Source organism: Microtus ochrogaster (genome assembly GCF_000317375.1).
Source record: "Microtus ochrogaster isolate Prairie Vole_2 chromosome 6 unlocalized genomic scaffold, MicOch1.0 chr6_random_2, whole genome shotgun sequence".
Classification (NCBI taxonomy): domain Eukaryota; kingdom Metazoa; phylum Chordata; class Mammalia; order Rodentia; family Cricetidae; genus Microtus; species Microtus ochrogaster.
In genome coordinates, this window is record NW_004949095.1 from 850,261 (window position 1) to 871,859 (window position 21,599).

Genomic DNA, 21,599 nt, shown 5'->3' on the forward strand with positions numbered 1-21,599 from the left:
ATATTATTTGTTATATTTATTATTTGTTATTATTGTTTATAGTTGTAGTTAGTTTAGTTCTGTCTTATTTAGACAAAAGGGGGAGATGTAGAGAGACCCCGCCTTTTGGGGCGGGACAGCCTCGGGCGAATTTTTTTACTAATTAATTGGGACGTGCAGGCACTGGAGCCGCTTCCTGTTTCCGGTTTACGGTGGATCGCTGAACTCCGGGTGTGTGAGTGTGCTTCTGTATTAAAGTTGTATCATCTTGTACCCACTGGCCTGGATTAATTAAATTTGCCTTCAAATAAAAATAAATAAATCTTTAAAAAAATACAAAAAGAAAAGAAGGGTTGATCCTTCCTTATGGCTCTAATGACTGTCAATCATCAGGGATGTAATTTGAAAGCACAAAGATGTGCAGCATGGGAGTCAAGCTAACCTTTTCTAACAAGGAGACCTGAAAGTAAACTACAGTACCCCCCCCCCAACACACACACGTGCCCAGGCACCAATGGTCTGCACTTAAAAGCACATGTCTGCACACAAAATACAGAAGAGATGGTTTCCTTTTCAGCTTCCTCCCTCGAAGCCCCTTTAACTTAACAGAACTGAGCCAGGCCACGAGTTGTTCAGAAACCCTCACAGTAGGTCTTCGGAGGAGACATGAAGCATTTCCTCTCCTGGTCCTGGGCAGAAGGTTGGAGCTGAGCCAATAGCATAAGCAGGCAAAAAGGATGTTTGATGTCAAACAGCCTCTTCTTCAAATGCCTTCCTTCACTCTGTCACTCAGCAAGCCTCCAGTGTGCTGTTTCCCACCCCTGCCCTGCCCCGCCACTGTGGCATTCCACTAAAGGCACGTCTACAAGGCCATTCCTCAAACTTCCTTTCCTGCAAGCCAAAGAAGGATCTTTAATTGGTGCATTCAAAAGTATGCACCACAAAGGGAGAAGCTGAGGCTAGATGTGTGCTAAGAACGGGAGTGGAGGAAGTCAAGGATAAACCAGTCCTACTTGGCCTTATCTCCTGGGGACTCTACTGAGCCTCCTGAATCCTGGGTCACTGCTTTTAATTAAATTTGAATTTTGTTTTTATTAGATACATCATACTCTCTCCCTTTCTTCTTCTTGTCTTCCTCTTCACTGCCCATTCCCTTCCACTTCATTTTGTACACACTTATAAACAGTGGAGCTGGAACCCAGATATTTCTTCTGTCATTGTGTTTTTAAGCTTATCTCTCTTATCATCCTATTTTCTACAATTTAACAACATTGTGTTCTTCTTTTTGTTGCTATACTTCAGTGAGTGACATCCGTTGGACTGACAGATGTTTAACTGCAGAGGTATTAAAGTGCACAGAATAGTGAAGGTTTTGATCAAGTCAGCATATATAAGTTCACTCTTACTCATTCCTCATTTGGAAAACACCTATCAATACATTCTGGGTTCTGTGATAAGTGATGCAGGGGAGATGGGGAAGTGGATGTAGAAAGTGCCCTAGGAAAATAGCTGTGTGTGTGTGTGTGTGTGTGTGTGTGTGTGTGTGTGTGTGTGTATGGAGTGGGGGATTGGTGTGGGACCATGGTCTGTATTCTGTCAATTATATTTTAAATAAACGCTGATTGGCCAGTAGCCAGGCAGGAAATATAGGTGAGACCACCAGACAGGAAGTAGAGGTGGGTCAAGGAGAATAGGAGAATTCTGGGAGGAGGAAGCCCATTCCTCTGCAGTCCTGGCCCAGACACAGAAGAAGCAAGATATGACTGCCTCGCTGAAAAAGGTACCGAGCCATGTGGCTAACATATACTAGAATAATGAGCTAATATAAGTTATAAGAGTTAATAAGAAGCCTGAGCTAATGGGTCAATCAGTTTATAGTTACTGTAGACCTCTGTGTGATTTCTTTGGTGACTTAATGACTGTGGAAACCAGGCAGGACAGAAATCCTGACAACAGGAAATGACACATGACTCCTGCTCTGAGAACTGTCTCCTGTTTGGGTATCCTTCAGCTCAGAGTCTGACAGCATCTCACTGCCACTGTTCACCAAGTGGACCCTAAATTTGGAACACTATGCATGAAATAGACTCAACTGGAGAACTACCCAACTGCCTTCAAGTCCTGAGTCAGGCAGTTCCTAGTCGTGACTTCTTTAATTGTACTTGCATAAGGTGATCTCATCAGTTCAGATATGATGGTTATTATTGAAAATTTTCTAGGGTAGTTATACATGGCCTGCTCCCAAGAAAATCCCTAACACAAGACTTCTGCACAGTCATAGAAAGATTTGTTTTTTTTTTTGCCAGAGTTTATATCATATAATCCTGATAAATAAAACTACTTTCAAAATGAAAGCATTTAAGTTTTAATGATTTAAAAATCTCAGTTGTTCAAAAGTAACAAGGTCAATTGCTTTTGGACGTAAACTTTGTAGAGACTGGACATGGAAGTCTACTAGGGAAAGTACAGATTGTTCGTATATATAGATGCCTATTAAGATAACACATAACCTAAGTATGTGACTGTCACTAAGATACAAACCCCTTGTGCCGTTCCCGTGTTTATTCAATAATGAAACCTAATGTTTGTTGATACTTAAATAAAAAGTAAGTAAAATTCCTCGTAGTGGCAATAATGGTCCTAATTTCATGGAACATTGGCTGGGTTTTTATATGGCAGAGTTTCAGATATGTAACAGAATTTATACATGTATATATATATATATTTTATATAAAATCTAGAATAAATACAAACACTGACATTCTTTCTTAGATGAACTATGGAGCAATGACAGACAAATATGAAAAGACAGTGCTACAGCGCCACACACGTCCTTCTTTGTATGTAAGACTGCTAATCCCACCACTATCTGGAGGGCCAGAAACATGAGCTGATTTTCTAATCCATTTTGGCTGTTCCATCTGCAGTTGCTTCCTCCACCAACCTTACTCACAAATTTATAGGATGCCTGACTAGTAGGGGAGTGCATGCCATCTAGGGTGAGCTGACGTCCTCTGAAGCTGATGCCCCTACAAACCATGTAGAAGGCTGTGATTGTAGTGAGGCAGAGTGCCGCAAAACCACCACGGGTCCTCTCAATAAACTCTGTCCTCTGCTGTATCTGACCGAATAGCTTTGTCATTATTAGGTAACACCATTTGAGATGTCATTATTGCATCATGGACCATTCGCTTCTATCAACTCTAAAAGACCCCTTCCCCTGCCTGCTCTAACAAGCCTACCTGATGTCCCCATCAGTGAATTTGTCAAACATTGAGGAGTGGCTTTGTTTTGTTCTGTACCTGAAGAAGTCCAAGCATCCTCTGCTCCAGTGGAAAATATCACTCAGGGTAACTTGATCCTTGCGCCACAGTCACTCTCATTTGCTTCAGAATTATCTCTTACTCTTTCGGGAACAGGCACTGTATTTTGAGTCAACACTAGACATTCTGCTTAACTAGCATGGCTACCTTCTATTTTGGTAATGGTAGGTGTGTGTGTGTTTGTGTTTGTGTGTGTGTGTATGCATGCACACCTGTCTGTGTATGTCTGTGAAGAACCAGAATCTAATGACTATGTCCATCTCACTCACTTCTTTTCAATGGCTCCTGACTTAAGTGAACTTCTGGTAGAGGAAACACTCTCAGATAATCCCGACAGAATGCAGAGAAATGTTTGTCTCATTTGTCTAGATATTAGGCGCAGATGGGCTACTGAGATCTGTGGTACAGACTGAGTGGGGTAAGGAGGCTGACCCCAGGAACCAGGCTAGTCTGCATGGCACCTGAGCTGCAGGGCTAAAGAGAAGAAAACAGACAGACATAAGGAGAAGCAGGAAGCCCTAAATAGGCTGGTCTAGAGGGAAAGCTGCAGGGCATTCAAGAGAAGAATGGGAACAGCCAATGGCAGACATTCATGGAGGAATAAGTTTCAATGTGTGGTCCATGAATGAGATGGCTTTTCAGGTCTTAGGGGTCATTCAGCAAAAGTTTAAATAGTTTTTCAATGGTGTCAGGTACTCCTTTAATATGTCTCTGGACTGACGCTGGCTTGCAGGAGCCTGGCTTTACCTGGGTTATAGAACTATTAAAAAGACCTCGGCAGCCGCGAAGTCATTATTAGAAAGAACGGGAAGAAAATGGATGGAGTCATTTTCGGCTGAAGCAATTCCCTGATACAAGCAGTGTGATTGGACTTTTAAAATGGGAAAACACATCCAAACGATACTTCATGGTCAAATAATACAATCCTTTGCTGTTGAAAAGCATTCCCTGCTTGCCCTCCCCCGTGAGTCTTGGAAACGAGTGGAGGCAATGGTGGAGTATGAGGGAAGCCTGCCGGCTCCACCCTTCCCTCTGACAAGTCTGTACTCTCCTCACAGGGACGGCACCCTCATAAGACAGAAGTCACCTCCAGTTTTCCTTGTTCTCCTTCAGGATGCTCTGGGGGGGGGGGCTGTGGTTTACTTAATCCCATCTTAATCATCTGTCTCCTGCTCCCTTCTCCACCCTTTCTGCTTGGCCATCTACTGCTCCATCTTCCAAGATTCATCTTCTCTCAGCTGCCCCAGTCCGCAGAGGTCAAGCCAACCAGCCCTGATCAACTTCACACAATCGTCATTGCATCTATGAAGATGTATCTGCATACATCTGTATACAAATACTGTATCTTGCTATGGGACACTTTTTCCTACTGTAAGACTGTAGAGCACAGCACACTTTTTGTTGAGTACCCTAAAGACTCCTGATGCTGTTGGGGTGGGGAGAGACCAGCAACACACCTCTCTGGGAGCACCACCCCCAACCAAGGAATACATTCCGATTAAACCAACAAAGAGTGTCTGAAAATCCCCTTTCACGCTTCGATGGAATGCAAGGAAGCACAACTGGGCTCTGAGAGCAGAAGAGACGCTCGCCTTGGGTGTGCACACTGCTGAGACCTGGACACTCACATAAGCACATCACCACCATCTCTAGTTCTGCCAGAAACAAATGGAAAAGTGCACAAACATCAACGTAGGAGAGTTCTGACCCTACTAATAGCTCAGCCTGGCTCGATACACTTTCTAAATGCTCAGGTGTCTTGGTCATCCCACACTGTGAAGCTTCAGAGGATGCCACTGGTTCGGGGGAAGGGGGGGGAGCTTGTTGGTGCAAACTTCTACCATTCCCACCCTCATGAAGAAAGCCATGGAGAAGGGTGCTATGATGAAGTCCAGGCTTAACCATTCTTTACACGAACCCTAAATCTGCCCTGGGGTCCCCATCTGCACTGACAACACTCGTTCAGACCCCTCCCTAGACTGATGGGGTACAGTGCTAAACCATTCATCTGCTCTCAGTCTCCCACAAACACACACCTGAGTCTCACTGCATGGCCCTGGCTGGCCTAGAACTCACTCACTATGTAGACTGGGCTGGCCTCAACTCCCAGAGAGACACTCGCTTGTCATGTACCGGAGAGCAGAGATTGAAAGCAGACTGTATTACGCCCACTCTCTGCAGTCCGTTCCCCACACAACAGCCAGGACAGTGCTTTTTAAAAACTTCTTTATAATTGTCTTGATTAACATACCATGCTTGCAAATGTTTACAAGTGTTTTTCCTGTATATTTGCACTGTGTGATGATCAAATCAGGGTTATCAGTCCATTTTAAACACCATTTATTTGTGGTAAAAACATTTAAATATCCGTTATCCAACTTATCTGAAACACATTATTATTGACTATAGTCACCCTGTCATACCAGAATACCAGATTTTCCTTCTGACTGTGACATTACACCCACTGATACATCCCTTCCTACCCTAGATAATTCTTTAAGCTTTAACACAAAGTCAGACTTCATCCATTGGAAACCCTCTCCTTAGCGTTTCTACCTCATGTAAAACAGAATCCCACATCTTTGTCTTGGCTACTGGGCCTGGCTGCCCCTCCTTATCTATCACCTGGCCACCAGGGTCTCAAGCTTCCTCCCTGGAACACAGCAGGAAGTCCTTCGCTTCTGCTCAGGGGCTAACTCCTTGACTTTTCCTGACCAATGAATATAAACAAGCCATCCTGTCATCTGTTGATACCTTTTCTCTCTGTGTGTGGCCCTGGTTCCTGTCTGACCATGCACATCTGTCTTTCCAGCCAATGCCTGGCTCATCTCCGATGGTGTGGGCAAAACAGCTAGCCATTGTCGAATTACATCTTTTATCTGCTAGCAAAAGCCAGGCTTTCTTTTAATAATATTTGCGCAGTTAGTATTTCTTAAATGGGCAATCCTAATTTTCAGAGCTCGGTTAGAACCAAAAGCACACTGTTTTCTCTCTTAAACGTTGGTACTCTAACAGCTGCACCAAGGAAACGTGGTAAGGCAGAAGAGGAAAGTCATTCTATCAAGATATAAAGGCTGGGAAGTAAAGACATTGCTCGAAGGTAGGTAATCAGAAGTAAAAGATTAATGGAAAAATACTGCCACACAGATGACATAATAAATGCAAGGGTGCTTGGTACATTGAAACTAAACTCATACTCATATATAATTTGAGAATTTCTTCTGTGGTTACATATCAAGATCACTAGTGATATTTATTTAGTAAAGCTTAGATATCCATAGCTGGAAGGGAATTCAAATGTGATTTAGTTTGTTTTGAATGTGGTTTTCAAAATGGAAATGCAATGTGGTCTAGATAGAGATTTGAACCTGTGTGGCTTTGCTTGCAGCTTGTGGGAATTGTTCAGTCTGGAAGATGTGCTTTCTATAGTCTGTAGATTTGCTATTTCTTCTCTGCCCTTACTTTTGTAATTTATGTGTATACGCAACACCTGAGTGCAGTACCCAAAGAGGCCAGAAGAGGGCACTGCATCCACTGGAATAGGAGTCTCAGGCACTTGTGGGCCACTTTATGTGGGTGCTGGGAATGGAGATCCTATGCAAAGGAAGCAAGTACTCTCAACTACTGAGTTCTCTCTCTGTCCCCCCTTTATTTCTTAATGATCATATATAAAAGCTTGTGAAAACATTTTAAATGAAAATTTAGATATTCATATTCACTCTATCTTCAAACGTGGGATAAGAGTTATGTTTGTCCCTCTTAGTCTTCATCCCTCACAGGGGCCCCTTCCCTGCTTATGGCCTTTTTGGTTAAGCTTTTATTCTGAAAAACCTTAAGAACATTCAAAGATACTTTCTATCCACATTTAAACAGTAACTGTTAGTTACATGTTAGCAGACATGTATATACATACTAACTGTGACACTAATTATCTGGTGCACACATTTTCATTTGGCCCAAGGAGTTCAAGAGCCAGGCAGAGCCTAACATGCAGGCGCGACTCTAGCAATCAACTTCCAACCACAGGTACCTTTGGCTCTTCCTTGGGATCAAACTGCCTAGAGTCCCACAGCCAGAGTTGGCTCAGGAGGAAATTACAATAAGAGGCTGTGTACTCAGAGCCTTGATGGCACTGTCATCTGAAGAGTCACAGGTCAGCTCTAGGAACAGGAGCGGGGCAACGCAGCTATTCCCGGAGCTAGGTTTTTCTCTAGGCATCTCATTTTACTCTTCTCCCTACTGCTAGCGCAGCAGACACTGCACTTTCCCAGCCCAGGTAGCTCACCTGCTATACCATAATACTTCTGTGTGCATTATTCCTCACGACTTTGGAGACTGCCAAGTCCAAGATCAGTGTGCCAGCAGACGTCTGGTGAAGCCTGCTTTCTCACAAATGGTTCCTTCTTCTGTGTCATACAGGGCATATGACAGAGGCCTGCTGTCCTGGGACTCTCTGGTAAGGGTGCTGAGAGCATCCATGAGTGCTGCCTCTCAGGACCTAACTGCCTCCCCAGAGACCTGCCTCTTAACAACATTAAACCAGGAGTTCCAATCTCATCATGTTAACTTGGAGAGGTGCTAAGAACGTTCAGAGCACAGCATCAGGGCACTGGTAAACACAGTCCTGGTGGATGACTGGTCCACAGGACACTTGCTGACCTTTAGTGCCAGCTTCTGATCTTCAGTTTCTCACACTGGACATTTTCTCTGGTAAAAACAGTTTAAAAACTACGGGGAATCTGTATCTTGGGGAGCCACTACCAGTAAGCGTGCATTGCCTTCTCATAGACAGCCATTCCCATGGAACACTCTTAACCTTGGAACTAGCCAATCAACACCCTTCACAGAGGATTATTAGTTTAGGAGCATTTAATTGGTTGGGGCAATTTTCCTCACAGTTTAGAACACTGTTATCAGAAACACAATTAAACCGTGACACTAATTTATGATCACAAACTGCTCAACTGAAAACGGTGCATAGCTGAAGAACACTGAGGGGAGGGCAGGGGGCTTAAAGCCGGTCTGCTACACCACACTCCTGCTGGCTGACTGAGGTGATGTCTCAAAAACACTTTGCATTATTGGCCTCTTCTTCTGCTGTCCCATGGGAATGGACATACTACAGACATCACCCACCATGTCCCGATCTTCCCCTCTGCAGACAGGTGAAGATTCAGGGCTTATGTGCAGCAATGAAAGCAACTTAAATCGTAAGGCAGCAGTAGTTCCCAAAGCTTGATGCATGTACAGCAATGCACGTGTGTGTGTGTTTGCACATGTGTACGGGTATGCATCCACACGTGTCTATATGCATTTAGAGGTCAGAGGTCAATGTTAGGTATCTTTCTCAATCACTCTCCCCCTATTTCCTGAGACAGGGTATATCCCTGAATGTGGAGTTCACAGTTCTGACCACACTGGCAGCCAGTGAGTGCCCAGGGACCCACCTGTCTCTATTCTCCAGCACTATCCCTGGTCTGTGTGCGCATGATGGCATTTCATCAGGTCACCTAGCTATCTCACCAGCTCCCTTGACAGTCTTCATGAGGAAGGTCTGCATGTAACATACAGTGCACAGGCTGCATGCATCACTTCCTTGAAGACACCAGCCATTCACAAAAATACCCAACTTAGGTCCAATCCCGCCGAAGACAAAGGGCATCCTGTCATATCGTGACTCTTCCACTTCTGTCGTGGTTAGCGATAATGCAGTTCTGGCACACATGTGAGCCTGAACTCTAAAATAATTATTTCAGGGTCCATAGTAATCTGAGGTAAGGGTGACCATCTGAGAAATTAGCTTCCAATCTTCTAGCCTCTTTTTGTAGCATTTTCCAAACGTTTTCAGCGAATTTCCTGATCTATAATATGATTCTGATATTGTCTGTGTGAGCTTTATAGTGTTTGGGGGGAAACTGTGTGAAATTCCCGAATACTTCAGGCTCCTTTCCTAATGTGAGATTTTCTAGCCGATTTCTTGCCGATTTGCACAGCTCCCCAGCCTCCTCTTGACACCGCTGTACGCACCGTCTCTGAGCCTTCCGCCTGTAATGTTGCCATGCCTCAGCCCCACCAGCTCTTTTGTTTGTTCATCTCTATGCAAAGACTTTAATCACCCTCTGCATGTGTCCCCCCTGCTCCTATGACGAGCCCCCCTCTGCAGTATCGCCACAGGACACTGACACTTTACTCTAAGACAGCAATCTGTCACTCATTTATCAGTGTGTTGAAGGCAGAGAGTAGGTTAACCCGTCTGTATGAGCCGTGATGCCTAGCATGGTCCAAAGCACGCAGAACAGCCAGCAAATACTTTGTAGACTGACAAGACATACCGAGGTTTGAATGAAACACACAACAGGGATCAGACCCCATCTGTTTACCTGAGCAAACATGACTTCGCACAGATCCCCATGGCGCAAAGCTATTTCCAGTCACACTGCACTTTCCTTGGGGAGCAAATCTGCACTGCCAGAAAACCCAATGGAAGCCCTCTGGAGGGTGGAAACATTTAAACTAGACTTATCAGAATAAATAGTTGCAATGGATGATAAGTGTTAATTATAAATACAAAGAGGAAATTCACATCACCCGAAACTACTGTGAATGTTGATGGGAAACTCCTAAGTACCTTCTTTATGCACTGACACAGAATTTTACAGGCATCACAAACAGTACTTACAGTTGGGTATGGTATCATAGGCTTCTAATCCAAGCAGAGACAGAGGATTGCCATGACTATGAGACCAACTGGGTAGATCAATGGGCTGTAGGCTAGCCTGGGCTACACTGTGAGGCTCAGAAACCTCCTGCCAGGCCTGATCACCTGGTCCAAGCTCAGGGCCTACACAGTAGAAGGGAAGAATGGGCTCCCAGAAGCTGTTCTCTGACCCCCACACATGCACTGTGGCACACACTTCAATCAAACAAAAAGCACACAAATAAACAAGTCGATATAACTGGAAACAAAAACTCTTGGTGAGTCCCACAAGCTGTGTGAAGGCGTCTCTTTCCCCTTCTCACTTTAGAACACACGGAAGGATTGGTGCTACTGCACACATCCTGCTGATAAGGAAGACCTTTGGGCATTCAGGTGTGTACCACGTCTGCCTGTCTAGTGAGCCCCTGACAATGCTGCAGGAGCAAAAGGGACACTATTTAAATCCCATATGCACACTGCTGTTCTGTGCTCAGAAAAACTGTTCTGGTTTGGCATTACTCATCAGAACAAGAGAAAGATGTCTATTCCTGCCCAGTTTGAGGGGGTAAAAACCGCTTTGCTTTGCTTTGCTTTATTTTGGTGTGTGTTGTGGGGAGGAGGGGGTGAGGTTAGGGGTTATTTATGACTAAGCAGTAGGCCATTTTTCTGTCTGCTTTTATTGGACTTCTGTAAATTTTTCTTCTTTAAATTGCATGGTCACAAATTCAGCCCAGTTTTCAATCAGCACGTTCTTTGCTTTTAGAATTCATGTTTGTTTGTTTTTTTTTATTTCTCACATTTATCTTATTTGTTTTACAAATAATATTCGTGGGTTGACAGTTGTCCTTTAACTTCCCTCAGAGTGGTTTGTTTAGTTACTCCACACAGAGAGTTTCAGGTTTTTATGCAGCCAAATTTACCCACTTGTTTTATTGAGATCAGATTTCACAGCATTATATGGAAGACATTTTGCAACCTAAGACTGTAAAAACACTCGCTAGTATCTTTATAGCCCGGCTGGCCGGCCAATGAGTCCCAGTGTTCCTCCTCAGCACATGCCAGCACAGCTGGCACTCTGGAAAAAAAGCACTTTTCAAAACTTATTTTCATTCTTAGCTTCATGCATGCATGGAGTGGACTTTGTTCATTTCCATCCTTCATTATCCCCATCTCTCTCCGAAACACTTCTTCCCAGAAGGCTTGCTCCTTATTTTGTGTGTGTGTTTAATTAGGTGTCTGTATGAGCATACCTAGAAGGTTATTACTGGGGCATGGGCAACTTATTAGCAGCTCCACCACTAAAGAAAGTGGCAATAGAATCGCAGGGAGTGGTGGGGGTCTCATAAGCTCCTCTCACTTCTATGGTGAGATGCTGACTGGCCAATCATGCACACACGACTTGACTTGCGGAGTAAACACAGCTATGGTGAGCACATGCATACAAGCCCTGTCTACCCAGTGTCTTTTTGGAAGGCATCTCCCCATCTTCCAACTCCTGCATCCTGTTCACCCTCTCTTCTGTGATTTTTCTCTGAGCCTTGGAGGGATGATACATATATTGCTTTTTATGTGGGTCGTAAGAATGGAACCTTCTGCATGCTTGTATGGTAAATGCCTTATGGACTGGGATGGTTTCTATAGTTCCTGGTCTCTTATCTTACATTTAAATTGTTAAGAGTCATCTGAAGGGCCAGTGAGATGACTCAGAGGGCAATGGCACCTGCAGCCAAGCCTGACAACCTGAGTTCTACTGCTGGGACCCATATGGTGGCACCGTGGAAGGAGAGAACCAACTCCGGCAAGTTATCTTCTGGCTTCCACAAATACACCATAGCATGTGTGCACCCATACACACACACACACACACACACACACACACACACACACACACACACCACACACCACACACCAAGCAAATAAAACTGTAACAGAGTTATCTGGAAATTCCTAATATAAAAGTGAGGAATTCAAGGAATAATATCTTTTGAAAATAAAATGTGAACTGAAATAATACCTATTTTGTACATCGTTTTAAATTTTCCTTTAGTTCTGAATGCAGTTCTCTAGTGACAGCCACAGGCGGCATCAGTGTCTGCTTCCTCCTGGTCTCTCTATGGTGCTTCACTAAGAAAGATCCTTTCAGAAACATCCTTGGTCCACATGCACATGAAGAGCTGGAAAGTTACAGATTATGAAACACACGTTTCATTTATGTCTGGTAATATGGACTGAAATCCTCTGAAGGCTCATGTGTTGAAAGCTCGGCTAAGAGGTGGGGCCTGTGGAAGGTGGTTGGGCCGTGATCTATGGACTCATAATTTTTTTATTCATAATTCAATGAAACTACTGAGAGGTGGTGGCAACTATGGGGCAGGGCATAGTCTGAGGAAGTAGGCTATTGGTCCTTCCTCATTTTCTCTTTGCTTCTTTGTTCTCATGAACGAGCAGCCTTCTCTGCCACACGCTTCCACTGCCATGACCGGTATCTGCAGCCAGCCAGCACCGCTTGAAACTGTGAGCCACAGTAAGTCCCTAGACCCTCCGCTCCCTCGTGTGCTGTCACAGCAATAAAAAGTCAATTCAATAAGTAAAGCACACACTTATCAAGCTGTATAGTGGGAGATTTTTTAAACCACACTTTCACAGACCTGTGTCATCTATCATCTTTATCATTTCTAAGTCACATCCTTTGTCTCATTTCATACACACACACACACACACACACACCACACACACATACACCACACACACCACACACATACACACACTACACATACCCACACACCATACATACACACACACCACACACACCACACACACACACCATACCTACACACACACCACACACACACCACACACATACACCATATACACACCACACACACACCACACACACCACACACACACACACACCACACACACCACACACACACACACACACACACACCATACACACACAGACAGAAGTCAAGACAGAAAGGGAGCAAACCATTATAACACAAATACTTAGAAATCTCAAATAAAAGATGAGGATCAACCGGCTATTGGAACAGTTGCTCAAATTGGATCAATCTGACATCTGTAAGAAAATGATAAGGATTCTCCCAAGTTTAATCGCAGAGGACCGACCGACAACTTTCAGAAGTTACAGCTGCACACAGAAGAGGCTGCCAACAGGATGATGGGGACTAGCAGTTGGCACCTACTCAGTGCTTATCGTGTGTCACCATGCAACAACGCGTCTAAGGCCCACAACTCCATGACACCCCACACACTGCACAGAGGAGGACCTAAGTCGCTAGCCTGACAAGTCTGTGTGTCTGCGAGGAGCCAGTTTACCAGATTCCACAGCTCTGTGGACGACGTGACGGTGTTTCAGGTCCACCGAAAATACCCTAATTACCACAACAGACTCTCTAGACATCCTCGTTTAACAGCCAAGGCTGAGGTAAAGCAGGCAGTTAGCAATTACTTTCCCCAAAGCTCCAAAGGCTGGTTTAGATCTAATGCTTCCCAACAGATAAGCTTATTCATGAAGAGGGAATCTCCTCAGTCCAGCTACCCTCCTCATTATACAAACAAAGCCACGTCTTTAGTCAAGTGACCAAGGAGGGCTCTTAGCTTCAAGCTCCTCTCTTACCACAGAGGCGACAGTGGTAACAGCTGCATGAACAAGCCTCATCAACTGTATGCCAGAGTCCAACACTGTGTGTGATGCCTTGCGATCATTCAGTGGCAAAAGCGGCAGCCACACTCGAGCCCTAGGTGCTGGATTCTACACAGGAACTCCAAAAATTCCATGAAGCCAACCTGCCAGGCAGGCGATGCTAGGTGGAGATTGTCTAGAGACAGGCAGATGCCTGTTACACCAGCCAGGATTCCAGGAAGAAGCCAGTTTCAAATCCTTTGATGTCATTTGGGAAGGAAACACTGAGAATTGTCAAGGGTGAGGAGACGCTTCCCCTTCCACTCCTGCTGATGAGTCACTGTCTTAGACTCCCCCAGCTCCAAGCAAGCCTTGGCTGCAGCTCCAGCGCGACACACAGAACACTGGAAGCTGCCAGAAGCACCAGCAGCTTCTCTTCTGCCTTGCACAGGGCCGAGCTCACTTCACTGCAGCCAGAGGGATCCAAGCAGCTGCAAAAACTTGACAAGACTCCTTGTCAAGGGAGGGGCAACTGAGTACCTAAAGGAAACTGCGGGGGACCCCCACCGGGGGACCCCCCCCCCCAGGGCTCTGCTAGTAACCCTGTGATAATGGGAACTGAGGGCCAGAGTTCCAGATTAGAAAATCAATGGCTGTGTGACTCTGGATAAATAAGGCCTTGGTTTCCTCATTTTAAAAATGATCATGGAATCCACAGAGAGGACAGGTTGTCTGTCTGTCTGTCTGTCTGTCTGTGTGTGTGTGCGTGCGTGCGTGCGTGCGTGCGTGTGTGTGTGATCTGGACAGTAGATCACATTAGAGGCCCTGTTTTCTTGCAGGCATTTTTTGAAGATGAAGTAAGATTCTACAGGTGTCATGTGCCTAGTATGGTGCCCAGCACACTGGAGAAATTCAACTGTCATTAGCTACCTGGTATGGCACAAGCAGTTTAATAAAAAAAAAACAAAAAACAAAACAAAAAAAAAACTGAATTAATTAAATATTGTCAAGTCTCCAGAAACAGCTTCCCTCAGGCAGAAGAGTGTTACCTCTCAAAGGCTTTAGCACCCAAGCAGACTGCAATTTTTTACAAAAAAGCATGTTTTTATATATTGGCCACCTGTGTTTCTTTTTACTATTATAATGTATAGTAATATATGAAAGAGTGAGTTTCATGGTAGTTTTATACATGTGTATAAAGTATTTTGATTTTAATGAACCCTTCACACCCACACTTATACCACCCCCAGCTCCCAATACTCCCTCTTCCTTTGTTAGTGTCTTTTTAAAAAAGATAATCCACACATAGAAAACAAGTGATATATTTGAAAAACAACTGTTTATTTCATATGCCCACTTTTTGACTAGATTATCAGATCCTTTGGTGTTTAGCTTTCTGAGTTCTTAGCTTCCACAACCATAACCTAGCTCTATCCAAGTCCCCCTAGACACCTCCAGCTTTAACATTCTGGCTGTGTGGTTGTTGGGTTTTTGGATACAGGCTCTCACTAGGTAGTTCTGGCAGGTCCTGGAACTCACTCTGTACACCAGGCTGGCCTCAAACTAGAGAGATTTGTCTTCCTCTGTTTCCCGAGTGCTGGGATTAAAGTGTGCCACCACTCTTGGCCTGGACTCTTGGTATTTCTAGTGGCTGCACGAGAAGTAAGCAGGTGCACATAATTTTAATAATGCAATCTACTTAATCTGGAAGACCCAAATCATCATTTTAACATGTGAGCAATAGTAGAATTTTTAATGAGCTATTTCATATTATTTTCCACAGTAATTCTTCATTTTGTACAAAATGTACAAGCATCTCAGGCCTAGCGACATCACCCACATACCAGAGCCACGTGCGGCCAATGGCTACTGTACCACACAAATACACATTCTCCTCTCTGTAATTACTGTAGGAGTAAAGTGTCCTTAATGAAGCTTCATTTTGTACAATCAACATTATGAAGGATACACAATGAATTATCACTTTGTAAATCAATCAACGTTATGAGGGATACACAATGAATTATTACTTTGCCTCCCACTGATCTGCATTTCTAGATACATCAGGAAGAATTTTATCATTTAATCTTCACCACTGCCCTGAGAAATTGGTCCCTACAGAGTTTTAGACAGGTCATAGACAGGTGTAAGAGTATCTCCCTCCCTCCTTCCCTCCCTCCATTCCCCTCCTCCACGCGCGCGCGCACACACACACACACACACACACACACACACACACACACACACACGCTTCATGTTGTTACTTTATGTACCACCAAGAATGAGAGTATATTTAAGTCCACATAAAGGACAACTGCCAGGTTCCTGACTTGCTTGCCAGCTTTTGATCTTACAATGGCATCCAAAAAGTTTTACTACAATAATCTACCCGCCTCTGTTTAAAAGGCTGGTATAAACATCAGGTGCTCCTTAAACCAGACTTAGCAGCACTTAGAGTCAGTTTCGTTACAAAAGGGGGCTGGTACGGTCAGTGTTCAACTAGGCTCTCTGGAAACTTGGGTCCTCTGAAGAGTGTGCACTTTCTGCCCACAGCTTGCTAACCAACTGACAAGAGAGATTAGACTTATCAACAAATATCCGACTTACTTTAAACACCAAAACCAAAGAGACGCCTTCCTGAGACCTTAGAAACGGCTCAGGCAGCAGTTTACCTTTGGAAAACAAAAAGATTTGAGGAGAAGGTAGGAGAAAAATCACTTGGCAGCCTCACCTTCCTCACGTGGACGAGACGCACATTAGAAAAGCTAGATAATCATGTGTAAAGAGAGGTCTGCAGCAGAGGCTTGAGGACTTCTTGCACAGTAGAGCTCAAGGAAGATCCTCGCTAAGTGAAGCTGTGTGACTGGGCGTGGGGAGGACAGCAGCCAGGTCCCACCAAACGGTGAGAAATAACGCATCAGTACCATGAGGTGGGACAGAGTTTGAGGCTGTGTTCTGTACAATAACAGAACCTTGAAACTGCAGGAGAGCTGGATGGTGGTGGCGCACACCTTTAATCATAGCACTCGGGAGGCAGGTGCTCTCTGTGAGTTCAAGGCCAGCCTGGTCTATAGAGCAAGTTCCAGGACAGGTTCCAAAGCTACTGAGAAATCTTGTCTCCAAACCAGGAACCTTGTACTATCTGTGAGAATATTGGGATGGGGGCTTTGACCTGCAACTGAATTTAAGTAGAGAAACAAGGATGTATCTTGTCAAATTTAAACTACAGCATTCAGTAACAGCCCTTTCTTCAATACTGAATTTCTGGAATTCTACTGTCAGACTCTGGTAGGGTTTAAAAAAAAAGAAGAATCTTTCATGACTAGTGATTTGTCCACCGTTATATTCTTGCTTTAATTAACATTGTACCACAAACTTGCAAACGTTTATGTTAAAAAAAAACTAACAAAATAGTAAATACTGGGGGAAATAAAATTTCAATGAGTATTAGGGTAATTAAAAAACAACAAAGAAACAAACAAAGGCCACCTCAGCAGAGTCTTTAACCACACTTCCTATATTTGAACCACAAGGACGCATAGAGCCATAGAGGACTAGGCAGACCTGGGACAGTCTCATTACCCAAATTCTAGCTGCTCATTGCATGCATATCCTTGCATGCTTGCAGTGTGGTCAGGCACGTCCTTCTGCCCGTCTTTACTTTGGGCCTGTCACCTGCTTTGGCTCGTGAAATGTGGCACACATGCCTATCTATCCTTAGGACCCAGTTATGTGTGGTTCATACTCTTGTTCTTAGAAGGGGTGGTTCGCCTTCAGTGGCTCAAGGTGTGCAGGACCAGGAAGATGAGAGGTGAGTAAAGCAGCATCCCAGCTGACCCAGCAAGCAAAGCCACACTTTGCTGTTGCACAACCCTGAGGCTGAGAGTCTACCCAGCAACAGCTGGCGAGCAAATGCTAACTTCTGAAAAACACAGTCTTCATGCATGTGCAAGCTGCAACTCAACAAGGAAAAAGATGGCTAGGCAGCACAGAATATAAATACTGTACACTGACATCACAAAATTTTGTCCTTGAGCCGGGTGGTGATGGCGCACACCTTTAAACCCAGCCTCGGGAGGCAGAGGCAGGCGGATCTCTGTGAGTTTGAGGCCAGCCTGGTCTAGAAGAGCTAGTTCCAGGACAGGAACCAAAAAGCTACGGAGAAACCCTGTCTCGAAAATCAAAACAAAAAAAAGAAAAAAAAGAAATGAAACAAAAACAAAATTTTGTCCTTGCAGTCTAAGATTTTCTTTCCAAAGATTGTTATTTGATATTATTTTTTCTATAATTTAACCTTGACTTGGATTTCTTCACCTGCATTTTATTCTCCATTCAAACTGGAGTCTTCAAAATTCTGAGTATGTTTGCCACTACCTCCAGCCTTTTCTCATCTAGTTCTCTCCTGAACTCTTACCCGGCAAGTTTAGATTCTTCCAGGCCAGGTTCGCATGCCACTTCTGCAAAGAATTCATCCTGATTCTGCCTCTAAAGTTAAGACAATCCATGCCTGAGTCTTACCATGACAGGTCTCTTCTGATATTTGACTTATTCTGCCTCACAACACTTCCCTATCCTTTCACAAAGTAGAAGACAGCAAGATCTGTGGGATATTTACCTCTGTAATCTCCGTGATGCTTAGCAAAAGGCCTTAAACAGCAGACAGCGATGGGAAGCAGCCATACACTAGGGAAAGGCAAGGGATGAAGAGGTGACCCAGGGCCCCAGGAGGCAGATGCTGATGCTGAATAGCCAGGCGGCTTTGAAGCAGTCAGCTTTTTGTGATTCAGCCTCTACATATGCAAATTGAGACAGCACATATTTCACAGGATTGTTGTGAAAATTCAACACGAAAATGAACGCAAATGCCTCCTGGTGTTGACATATGGTGGCAGCTCCATCTGAGGTAGCTCCCTTACAAAACTGATCATGACAGACCATCACACAGAGGCTAGTTTAAACAAATCCTGATGGTGGATCATTTTCTCTTAGCAGTTAAGGGTCACAATAATGACTCCAGTTACAATTAGCTGCTTTCCCAGTATCTGCAGTTCCAGTGAGCTGGTGTCTGGCTTTGTTAAGATGCTCAAATATCCATTGCTCCCTTACATTTCTAAATCCTCCAGATAGTCACCACAAGAGGCAAATGTCACAGGAACAGAACTTCTCATTCATGAGAATACATTCTAATAGAACAGTATAAATTCCAGCTCCAGAACAATCATTACAATGGCTCAAATTTCAGGGCTGGGAGACGGCTCAGTCAGTTTAGAGCTTGCTTTATATGACAAAGACCTGAGTCTGTTCCCCAGAACTCATACAAAGAGGCCAGTGTAATCTCAACACTGGAGAGATGGAGATGAGCCAGGTCCCTAGGTCTTGTCCAGTCAAAGAGATCCTGTCTCAAAAAAAACAAGGTAGACTATGTTTGAGGATAAATAATCCAAGGTTGTCCTCTGAATTATACACATGTACTCATCTGCATGCTTGTATGTGTGTGTGTGTGCGTGCATGCATACACACACACACACACACACACACACACACACACACGCACAACTGTTGTCCAAGTGACAGCATCATTTGAGAATGACTGGGGGATGAGACATTTCTCAGTGAGAGTCCTTTTCCAGCAAGAGATTTTATAAATAAAAGAACTGTTTTTTATTTATATTTTCAGTCAGTAGATATTACTATTGAAGTCATTTAGCAAAAGCTGTTAAAGATGCCCTGTACTAGCTTGAATTGTATACAAGTATTCACATTCCATCAGAGCAGAAATTGATTTTTCAAAAGACAAACCCAAGGTCAAGAAGCTCAAAATCCAGTAAGTGACCTAGGCTTGGTGCATATGGACGAGAAAGAGTCTGTGGGTCCAGAGTCCACAGGCTACTGAAGCAGTGGCAAACACCACCCTACTCCACTGGTCCCCCCCAAGTAATGAAGACCCAGACTCCCAGAGCTTCTGGAAGCTGAGTTTCTATGTGGAGCATATTCACTTTTAAAGGCTGCTTTTTTGGGGGGAGGAGGAGAAGAGAAGAGGCCACGAAACTGTGATTTGTGTGAGTTTTGTACTAGGAACACAATAACTACTCTTCGTTCTATGTTTTAATATGGACTCACGCTACTAACCCTACAACACCCACATTCTCCTTTACAGCCTCCACTCACTCCACTCCCAGCTTGTATTTTCAGTTGTCACCCACCAGAACACACACGACACTGCCTGATGGAAACTGACTAAACCTCTTCGGTTCTTTAGGTTGAATGTGAACTCTTGTATAAACACCTCTGTGATCCTCCCTCCGTACACATGATATAAACCGACAATAGGAAAAAAAGGTCTGTGTTGATTTCACTCAAGTCTCGCCACCACTCTGACCCGGCGGAAGACAAGAATCAGTCAGGTTACTCACTGCCACCAAAGTGACTGGGACTGCCAGGCCAAGAGCAAAGTGTGCGAGCACTCACCGGCAAACACATCCCCGTTCTGGTAGTTCTTCCCTTTCTGAGCCTCCTCTTCATTTTGAACAGTAGCAACATGCTTGGCAGAGGCACAGCCCATAGTCTCATTCGGTCAGCTTCAGCCGGGCTGAACTGCAAATCATCTCTACAGACACGGGGACATTTTTCTTCTTCTCTCTTTAAACACAAAGGAAATCCACTTCGTCGTTGCGTTGGTCACAGTGTGTGCACCTGCAAGCAGAGAAAGCTGGATGAGAAGGGGAGACTCCATGCCTGGGATTGCTCCATGCTGAGTGGGGGATTGCACAGCCCAATTCCACACTCGTTATAGTGTGGCCATCCCCTCTCAATCCCTGCTCAGAAACAACCTAGGAAGGCCTGAAACACACAATGCATGTTGGGAAGGAGCATTTTTAAAGAGATGTAGAATGTCTATATTTTTCAAGGAAATGAGAACCACCAACTGGGCACCCACGGGCTTATAGACTTGCTGATGTTCTGAAACTTCAAAATGTCTAGAATAAATAAAACACTAGGAAGAGCCACAGTGCAACTCTCTGCCATCCCTCCCTGCAGGCCAGGGCTCAAAAGTTTTCTTGGTTTCAGGAGACCATTTTCCTCCTCAGACTGAAACATAAACTAGGTTATTCATCTAGACTAGGCTACACATCTGGAATAGGCTATGCATCATCTGGAGTAGGCTACAGGTCTGGAGTAAGTTCTGCATCCAGAGTAGGCTCTGCATCTGGAGTAGGCTATGCATCCGGAGTAGGCTACGCATCTGGAGTAGACTCTGCATCTGGAGTAGGCTACGCATCCGGAGTAAGCTACGCATCTGGAGTAGGATACACATCCGCACTAGGCTACACATCTGGCTACACATCTGGACTAGGCTACGCTTCCGGACTAGGCTACGCATCCTGACTAGACTACGCATCTGGAGTAGGCTACGCATCCGGAGTAGGCTATGCATTTGGAGTCTACTAGAGTCGAGAATTAGGCTTCCCTGTGTTCGCTTTTGGCTTAGCTCTCACTGTTTTAAGGACTGAGGAGAAAATGTAAGGAGAGAGAAAAAAACACCACTCAGTTAGTTGTCTAATTCCAGGCTTGGCTCTGTGTGCCAACTGGTCTCTCGTAAAGGCATAAGGACTGTTAATGAATAGGTCACTCAGAGCTAATCCCCGTTCTATGAGAGTGAGATGCCCTTCCCTGCAACACTGACAGGAGCTGCCCCGGATTCTCAGGGTTTGCTGTGCCCAGTGTGCTCTGATATTTTCATTTTGTTTTGTTCTTTCTGCATTTCCATCAGTCTTACCCAGCTCTTCCAGTGCTGTAAACGAGGGGCTACAATCTCGAAGCTGTCTGCTGAAATCCCCCCTTCCACATCCCTTACCAACATAACCCTGACCTCTCGAGCCCTTGGCAGCACCAACACAGCACCGTTCTTTCAACTCCCACCAACACCCACATCCCACCATTTCTGCTACGAACA

At 44.5% G+C, this 21,599-nt stretch overlaps 1 protein-coding gene across 3 annotated transcripts in view; it reads right to left on the minus strand.

Annotated features, from left to right (window-relative positions):
• C6H1orf21 (chromosome 6 C1orf21 homolog) overlaps positions 1-21,599 on the minus strand; it is a 205,812-nt gene that overhangs the window by 105,167 nt on the left and 79,046 nt on the right. For all 3 annotated transcript variants that reach the window (XM_026787591.1, XM_026787592.1, XM_026787593.1), the window contains one exon: positions 20,114-20,338. In XM_026787591.1, coding sequence (XP_026643392.1) covers positions 20,114-20,207 — 94 coding nt within the window. In that variant the 5' untranslated portion in view covers positions 20,208-20,338. The remainder of the gene's footprint in view (positions 1-20,113; positions 20,339-21,599) is intronic.